The sequence below is a fragment of the Glycine soja genome, chromosome 8 (genome assembly GCF_004193775.1).
Source record: "Glycine soja cultivar W05 chromosome 8, ASM419377v2, whole genome shotgun sequence".
NCBI classification, from domain to species: domain Eukaryota; kingdom Viridiplantae; phylum Streptophyta; class Magnoliopsida; order Fabales; family Fabaceae; genus Glycine; species Glycine soja.
Window position 1 is genome coordinate 666271 of NC_041009.1, and position 9347 is coordinate 675617.

Genomic DNA, 9347 nt, shown 5'->3' on the forward strand with positions numbered 1-9347 from the left:
TAGATTTGTTTAAAATTACCTTCATTGTCACCACAATTTTATTTTACTCGAAATGAGGTTTCTGTTCTCAACTGAAAACACACTGAAAACGAAAATTTATTGTTTTCATTTTCTGGTTGTTTCCTGTTTTCATTTTCACTGAAAATGTTTTCATAAATCCAACCAAACACATTTTCATCACCGTTTTCTATTTTCATTGAACATGAAAACATAAAACAACCAAACCAAAAATATCCTATGCCCAGTACGTTTAGAAACGTCGTGAGCATGGGACATACAACTCAATTTCCCTTTGTCTTGTGGGGTATGCCATCCCAAATTATATGTATCCACAATGTGCAGAACGACTTTTTCAATGATTCATCTCAAATCTTTAAGGGTCCCGTCGCAGCTCACTTTGTTTCCTCAAATCTCAACCCTGTTCTTTTCTTGTTAGTTTACCCATAATTTGATTACATTAAATTACATTCCGTTTCTTTATTACGAGTGGAAAAACAAATATATTCTTATTTAATACAGTAAGATGTAAATTTTAAAAATAAATAAATGAAAGAAGACCTTGTCTTACCCGAAAGTGAAAGATGATATATTTAAAATTTAAAAGGATTAAATGAAAATTCAAGGAAATTTGGTGTGAGATAAATTATAATTTAACTGAATCAGTTAAAAAATAAATTACATAATAATTTCTGTGATCATGAAATGATTACATATATATATTTAAGGCATTATCATGTTTCTTTTTTAATTTTACCAAATTTTTATGGTCGTGAAATTTACCATAATTATTTTTATTTTTTATTTAGTCAATGCCACTTTTTTCATCCATTAGGCGTTTGTGATCGTATTCAAATTTCAACAAATAAAGAGAAAAATGGGTCGTGCATAATATCCGGCCTGGTTCTTGTAGCAAATCACTGACTTAAGTGCCAAAGCTTTTCAAAAGGTATTTACTTCTTGTACTCTCATTATTGAATTCTTTACTCTTATTATATTCTGAAAATTTCATTCTAGATGCAAATTTATATTTCCAAAAGGACGTTTTAACATGTAATAAAAGGTGTATGTGTTATGAACAAGGCACAGGACCATTAGCAGAACCAAACGAAGAAGAAGAATCAAGGGCAAAAAGGAGAATCAACAAACCAAGATACCTGGAAGACTACGTAGGTCAGCAACTTTCCTCCAAGGCACACAAATGCCAAATTCCGTTAGAATTGCAATAGAGTACTTATAAAAACAGAATTGATGTAATTCTAATGGATAAGTTCAATAATACAAATTTCTCATTCTCTCTTACCTTTTTCTAGAGGCCCTAGAACCTCGAATTCTAGCATTGCATTCTGCGATCACAACAGTATGATTCAAATGAGAGTGCATAATTCAAATGTCAAAACTTCAAACATGTAGCTATATGTATCCCAGTATGTGTAAAAGTCACGTATAATATTAAATGTGGTGTTGAGAAAATAAAAATGATCCATGCACACTTAAAACTAATATACGCCTACAGAGAAGTATATAAAAGGGTAATATAATGTGATAAGATGGAAATATAGATGGTTGAATAGTATCACTATAAATTATGTACCATGTATATACATTACGTAAGTATCCATATTCCTAAAAAAATGGGTGAAAATGTAGAAGTGGTAAGGGATAAAAACAATAAAGACCATAAAGGGTGTAAGTAGCAATATAATGATGTTAAAAGTATTTGTCTGTTTTTTTTTTCAAGTCCTCTAAAAAAATCAAATTCTTATGGTTCGGGTCCATGACAGAAGCCCATAGTTTAAAAATGATATACTTAAAAAAAAATGGAATAATAAACTAAATTAATACCAAAATTTATGAGAACAAGTGATTTAGAACAAAAAAGTCTTAAGATCTTTATGTCCATTTAATATGTTGACATGCTTTATCATATAGGCATATTTTATAGACACGAACTTGAGAACTAAATCTTGGATCACATAATTAACGACATACTTGTCTGTAAATCATATTATATTTTATTAATAATTTTAATGGTTAAAAAATCTCAATTGATAACATACCACTTTAAATAAAGACATAACTTAGATATAATTTTTTAGGTATCTTTTTATTGTTGTTTTCCAATAAGATTTGAGACCTCACCTTCATAATTTATATTGACTTTTAATGCGAACCTTTATTATGACAATTTTTTAAGATGAAACTTAGTTTTGATTAAAAAAAAAACATAACAAAAAGCACCTACAAACTACTCATACGTTTTGCCCTTTAAAAGAAATTATCAAAAGAGTACTTATAACAAAAAAAAAATCAAACTTTCCTCATCAATTAAAATTAACTTATGTAACTTATTTTTGAAAACCAAAAATAGATAACTTTTCAAAAGTTGAAACGAATAACATGATTTAAGGTTTTATTTAATAATTTTTAAATTATAATAATTTTTTAATAATATTAGTTACTAAGTTATTTTATACTTATATCTTAGGTTTTATGTTTTTATTTTCCAAATTTTTTCAAGTTTTTATTTTTAGTCTCTAAACTAAATTTTGATTGGTTTTCATCCCTAGATTTTTGTCTCATTTATGAGTGTTTTACGAACTGATTTGTATGGGCTTTAAACCAAAAAATCATCTTATCTAATCATTTCGAGTTTTTATTCATAATTCAATCGATTTTGTTCAAAAATTTAATCTAATTTAATATGATCCAATTTAAAATGATTTGAATTAAATCACTTTTCATTCTAATCATACTCTTATTTTTTTTAAGAAAATATTAAATAAATTATAAGATATATATATATATATAATAAAAATTAATGTAAAATATCAAATATTTCATTTATATGTCATTATACAACTATAAGTTATGTAATAATTTTTTAAATCTATAAGAAATATAAATATAAACATGAGTGATATTATTAAATTATGAATATATAAAAGTACGATTTGAATTGGATTTAAAAATTGAATTTGAAATTCGATACATTCCAATGAAAAATTTTGCTTTTACAATTTTTTTTAACAATTCAATTTTCAATTTAGTTAGCTTTTAGTTTTTTTGATCGGTTTTCATTCTATTAGATCGTTTCGAGCACTCCTCGCCTCGTATCCGGAGACAATTTTATTATTATTATTATTATTTATTTCACTTTACGGCGGTTAATTAAAGGCTATTCAAAAGTCAAAACCATTAGAAATTGTTAGAGTGAAATACTTTTCCGGATTGAATAACTTGTGGCGGCTTTAGCAACCAATCAGTTGCTTGAGTTGTGATGCGTGTAGGCTCTTCCATTATCGTCATTCCCAATCCCACTCATCTAACCGCTGGTCCTCGATCGCTGCCAATCCAAACCCCCCCGGAATCTGCCATGGAATCGCCGCCAGCGTCCAAGTTTCGCCAGTTCTGGTGACTCTGATGTAGGAGCACGGGTTCCAGAATTTGATCTTCTATGGCCTCCGCCCTCTTACTCTTCACACTCAAAACAAATGAGTGGAGTTTATTTTGGCGTTTTTAACCGACTGAAAGCTAACTGCCACAAAATGCAATAAAATTATAGTCAACTCATAACTGTGAGATTAACCGTAGGGACTAAAATAACGGGAGAATGATTCAGAGACTAATACTAAAAAGTAAAAATTTGAAAAAGTTCAAAGAATAAAAACAGAATTAGCCCAAAAATTATACACTTACTACACCAAAGTAATTTTAAATACTTACACAAGAAATAACATAATAATGGACAAAATGTGTGTGGCATAAGTGACAATTAGTTTAATCTTTTAAGTGTGTATTAGGATTTCAATTATTAGCTATGTGAATAAAACAACTTATGAGGAGAGAAAAGTTTCTCCTTAATTAGTATTTTATTTGCTCGAATGACTAGGCTCATGAGTTCTGACCGTAAATATATCTTATTATTAAAAAAATATATAATATATATTTTTTCTAAATTAATCTTTGGTATTTTATAAATAAGAAATTTTAAATCCTACAATTTTAGTTATTCAATATATAATAAAAAAAATTAAAAACATTTTTATGAGTTTCTTTAAGATAACAAGTTAAGTTTGGACATCTAAGTATAGACTTAATTTATAGAAAATGATAGTGACTTAAGCTTAGCTTATTGATTTTAATAAAAATGAATCTAGTTTAGTTGGATGAATAAAATATGTAAATTATTATAAATTTCTTAGTATTTGTCTTTGATTTATATGAATTAAATTTTTATTCATTTGATTAAATTAATTGAAGGCTTAAACTTGTCTTGTTAAAAAAGTTTAGTTTAATTTGTTTATCTTATTTATAATTTAATTCTTTTACTTTGATGACATGTTTTTTTTACTTTATCAACACGCAATAAACATTTTAATATAAAAATTACCTCCATTTTTTTATATAAGAAATAAATAAGAATATTTTTTTGTTCTAAACATAAGAACATATGATTATTTTTAAATACATTAGTATTCAATTTTTTTTACCCTTATTTATTATAAAGACTATCAATGAGATGAATCTTAATAAATCGGTGTTCTAAAAGGAATTAAAAGAAAAAAATATTCCTCAAGAGTAATGTCATTGAATAAAATTAATACTTAAATTATTTTATTCAACGGATATTATTGAAATAAAATTTAAATTTATAATATTATTAATTAAAACTAACAAATGTTGACCAACAAAGTATTTGTGTTTTTTTTTTTTGAAGAACTAAGTATTTGTATAAAAATAAAGGTAATAATAATCTACAAATAAAAATATACCATCAATTTGCAATGTGTGAAATTAAAAAATACTAAACTGCACAAAAACATTTTCATACAAAATATGTATAAACAGATTATTAAAAAAAACATTAATGTTGAGATTTTAGAAAACTGGGCTTAGTTGATTTAAATAATCGACCCAATTTGAAGCACAGTACCCATATTTCACGTCCTTTACAGTTGACACTATAAAGAGCTTCTTCTTCCTCTTCTTCTTCTCCTTCTTCTTCTTCTTCAGGGTTTATGCCTTCTTCTTTTTGTTCCCCGTGCGTGTGCGTACGTTGTTCGGTAAGATTACGCCTTCTTCGTTGATTCCAGTTACTGTTTTCTCTCTCTTTCAATTATTTTTCTTGCTCTGGTGGTGTATGCTTCTCGTGATTTCACTTTATTCTCTTGATTTCTTGTTGCTTCTATTGTTTTCTTTTTTTATTTTATTTTTTCAAATTATACCTCCCTCTTTTCCAAAACAAAGGGGAAAGCTCACGTTGTAATACTTGAGAAGTTCACTACTCATGTTAGCGAGGTTTTACGTTGTGTTTGCGGTTTCATCGTGATTCTTGATATTCTTTAAAATTCTGAACAAATACAGCTGATGCGATTGCAATTACAGTTGCAACGCGGTTTCCAAGACTCCTAAGACCGTGACGTTGTGGCCGAAATTGCAATTGCGATCATGGCCGCATACCCTTTTTTAAAACCTTTTACGAGTCGTTGAAACGACTGAAACCACCGAGTAAATAAAATCTAGATTGCTGAGAATAGTTGGAAAGAAAAGATTAAAAGAATTCTCTGGCTACCTAGAAAGGCTTGCAATGTTGTAAACCCTTGCCATGTGTGCTTACACCTTTCATTATTCACAATGAACACAAACTGTGCAATCACAGTAATACACCACGACAAATTCAACAACAACAATGCATCTAAACTGACCACATACACTGCCACCTGGATTAACAAAAGGTGGATATTGACTGGCTGCTGATATGTGTAGTGACAGCATACAGGTTAAATGTGGACCCAATTTGAGCTATTAGGACAAAAGATAGTAATATGTCATAATATATACTTCTTGTTAGGTTAATCCATTAGTCCCATATAAATCAATTCTCATATTTTCGATAATATATCATTCTTTCTCAATTTGAGCTCGTAGTTCATTGTTTGTGTCCATTTTCAATAACAGTTTCCCCTACAGTGCACAACACCACACTGTTCATTATTTGGTATTAATGCACGAGGTGGACTGTCGTGATGACTGGCATTGGCTAACTGCTTTTTTGTAGTTATGAAATATGTTTTCTTTCCAATTTTTAAGCAGTTTCAATATGAGATATTCTATCTTCATGCAATTTGTGTAGTGAACAATATATAAAGACAAATGAGCAGTGGCGGAAGGGCTGGGAAACCCAAAGAGGAGGAGCAAGATGGCATGTCCGTCCACTCTCCTTGCAAACCTCCTCCTTCCTCTGCTTCCTCTCTCCCCAAGGTCTCTCTCTCTCTCTCTCTCTCTGAATTTGGAATTGGAATGGGAATTTACATATGGTTATGGTGATAGGAGCAGTCACAGGTTGAATTGGAGCTGAGATTGTTGGAAGCTCTTGAGATTTACCCTCCAATGAAACTACAAGGTATTTTAATACACACATGTGTGCACACATACACATACAATTCTTTGAGGACTATGGATATTTTTATATAACAATTTTGGTATTGACAAGGGAAAAAGAAATACAGTATATTGTTTTTTCTTTCCTTTCCAAAATGAAATGTGGGTGAAAAATTATGTATAATTAAAATTTGCAAATAAATGTAAAATATGATTTGTTGTTTTTGAACTGGAGAAACAGCAGGTCGAAATTAGTAATGTTGTTTAACTAGAAAGAAAACAGTAAAGTTGTGAAGAATAAGGCTGCAAGATGTCTGATATCCACACTTTCCTGTCCTGGTGGTTCTTAGTGTGTCGACTATAGTTCCAATTATGGGATTTGGCATTATGTCACTTCCTAGGAAGTGGGATTTTGATTTTAGTTAGAATTGTCTTTTTCTTTGGGGAGGGTGGTCATTTTCTCAATTTCAACCTTTGTAGATCATCCCTAAAATTGATTATTTAAGATATATAGTGGTACCTTTAGGGCCCATTTAGTGGTTAGAATAGGAAATAGGATAATTATCCTATCTTATCATGTTGTAATCTATTGTTTTATACACCTATAGGATATGATTTGTTTATCCTATTGCATATCCTATCTTGTACAGTGTATTCCCTCTTCCCATTGCCACTACCACTTTTGTCACCGTTTTCATTGCCACCACAACTCATGTTGTTGTCATTGCCACCATTGTTGCAACCACCACTACCACTGTCAGTATCACTCCCACCATCACCACCACCACCATCGTCATCGCTGCAAATCTTGTTACCACCATTGTCACCACTACCCTATCAATGTTGTCACCATTGCTACCACCACTGCTATTGCTACCACTGTCATTTTTGTTACTACTATCACTGCCGTTGTTGTCACCACCATCGCCATTTGCTACTATCATTATGTATCAAGTACATGATTGAATAACACAATAATGTTCTTATTTAGCTTTTACTTCCTACCTATCATATCCTGATTCCTGACCATCAAACGGGTCCATAATGTTTACAAGAACTTCAAAAGTTTCAATTTGGTTAATATGGTTACTCAGTTTATCTAATAACAGATTCATGAGATCAGGGGGGATGGCCTTATCTTAGATTACTCCTTTTAAGATTGATTTTTATTCCGTAAAAATCTATAGAGCTGTAAAATAGGAAAAAAAGACGGTAGAAAAGTTTGTTGGTCATGTGAGGCACCTTAGTGGTCTAGGAGAGAACTTAACTAGTTCTAATTTTTGGGGAAAGAGAATGCCAAAATGGGAAGCTTCTGATAAAGCCTTAATCCTGAAATGAATCCTGCTCCCAAAAGATAGGATCATGAAATTACCAAAGCACATTATATTTGTCAATACATTTTTGGGTTGTAAATGTTTTCTCCACCATAAGTGATATAACTAGTTCAATTTGTCTTTCTATTTTGTTCCCGGACAAGATACTAACATTCATTTTTATTTGTTTTCAATTATAGAACACCAATTCTAATTATTTCATAGATGCATATACTTAGAATGCTCGACAATTGACTAAAGATATTTGTATGGATGAAATCCTTTTTAATAATAGTCATAATGGAACAATGGATTTCAAATTAGATAATGAGGGTGACTTATTTATCTTGAGCATGTTTTCTTGACTATGATATTTGTTATCTAGAAAGGGAAAGGGGATCCCAAAAAGAAGATGCTATATGTGTTAATGGATGTGAGGCCAAGGCATACTGCATTAAACTGTGTGGTGGTACTGTTTACTTTTGAGATTTGTAATTGAGACAATGCAAAATTTTCTCCATTTCTGCTGTACGTGATATCTGGCTAGAGAGTTTGAACACTAGTTAACAAGTAATATAGTAAAAAATCAATTATGTACCATCATTGATTGAGAAGCTTTTATCAGTTTTGTACATTAACCTTTCAAGTAAACAGTAAACATTTGCAATTGCATTTTCTTGAGTTTCATATAAGAACCATTACGTGCAAATGCTGCTTGTTTAGTTGTTTTTTAATACTTATGCATTTCTTATTTTATCAAGGGTGATGCTAAGATGGGTCATGGATCATCACTTTATCCTTGTAAACTATTCCCATGTTAGATAGCTAACTCTAGTTGGGTAAGATTCATCAAATTTAATGCTTACAACTAATGTTGCTTTCATGAAGGAGTACATCGTCACTTTGTCCTTTATGGTCTGATGGAATTTCTAAGGAGGAAGTTTGACAGACAATTTTCTTCTGAGGAGGTCCTACAATTGCTGGATCGGTTCTACAACTTAGAAATGCTGGTATGTTATCATTGAGTTGTGGATCTTCACATTCATCTAATAAATGTTAGTTTGTGGTTTAGGTTTTAACATTGTGCTATGGATTTTGAGAGCTGATAGTGTAGTGGTTTATCATTCTTCCTCAGAAAACAGATGATGACGAGATTGATTTGCTGACTCGCGAAGAAGAATTTTCCTTGCCTCAGAGTTTCTTTGTCAAGGAAGAAACCTGAGCAACAATTTTTGGAGTATATACATTTTTTGTTTCAACCGTTATTAATCTTTTGATGTGTACAGCTGGTTATTCTATTATTCCTTTCCCCTCTTTCCTCTTTTGGGATTATGTTCATGGTAGACCCGTTAAGTGTTGGTGGTGTTCTTATCATAATGTATTTAGCTACACTGGTTCGGATATAATGCATTTCGACTTGAGGATATTAGATCGATCATAAACACATCATGCAATTGTAATCTGTTTGTTTTATTTTTTCACCCTTCAACTAAATCATTCAAATTTATAGGTAGGAATTCTCACTACCGGAACGACATTTGCTGCAGGCATTGGACCTTGGACATTTAAAATGCACGGTTATTTTGACAAGCCTGTTGGTTGAGATGATGAGAACTAAAAAACAGCGTTTTGTAGAACATTGTTCTCTAAGGC

General features: G+C 30.7%; 1 protein-coding gene across 2 annotated transcripts; it reads left to right on the forward strand.

Moving 5' to 3' along the window:
• Window positions 1-4925: 4925 nt before the first annotated feature.
• Window positions 4926-9167, forward strand: LOC114423037. Of its 2 annotated transcripts, none has more exons than XM_028389641.1 (5): window positions 4926-5063; window positions 6134-6261; window positions 6337-6403; window positions 8583-8704; window positions 8830-9167. In XM_028389641.1, the coding sequence occupies exons 2-5, from the start codon at window positions 6154-6156 to the stop codon at window positions 8914-8916; spliced, it is 384 nt and encodes a 127-aa protein (XP_028245442.1). In that variant the 5' UTR covers window positions 4926-5063; window positions 6134-6153; the 3' UTR covers window positions 8917-9167. The 2 variants fall into 2 exon arrangements, with proteins under 2 accessions (XP_028245442.1, XP_028245441.1); XM_028389640.1 differs by having other exon boundaries at window positions 4927-5063; window positions 6331-6403.
• The last annotated feature ends 180 nt before the right edge of the window (window positions 9168-9347 follow it).

Bases quoted from the DNA above. Each gene is read 5' to 3' on its own strand.
- LOC114423037 (XM_028389640.1), top strand. From the start codon at position 6,154: ATGAGCAGTGGCGGAAGGGCTGGGAAACCCAAAGAGGAGGAGCAAGAT. The intron at 6,262-6,330 runs GTCTCTCTCTCT...TTATGGTGATAG, and splicing joins CTGCTTCCTCTCTCCCCAAG to GAGCAGTCACAGGTTGAATT. The intron at 6,404-8,582 runs GTATTTTAATAC...GCTTTCATGAAG, and splicing joins CCCTCCAATGAAACTACAAG to GAGTACATCGTCACTTTGTC.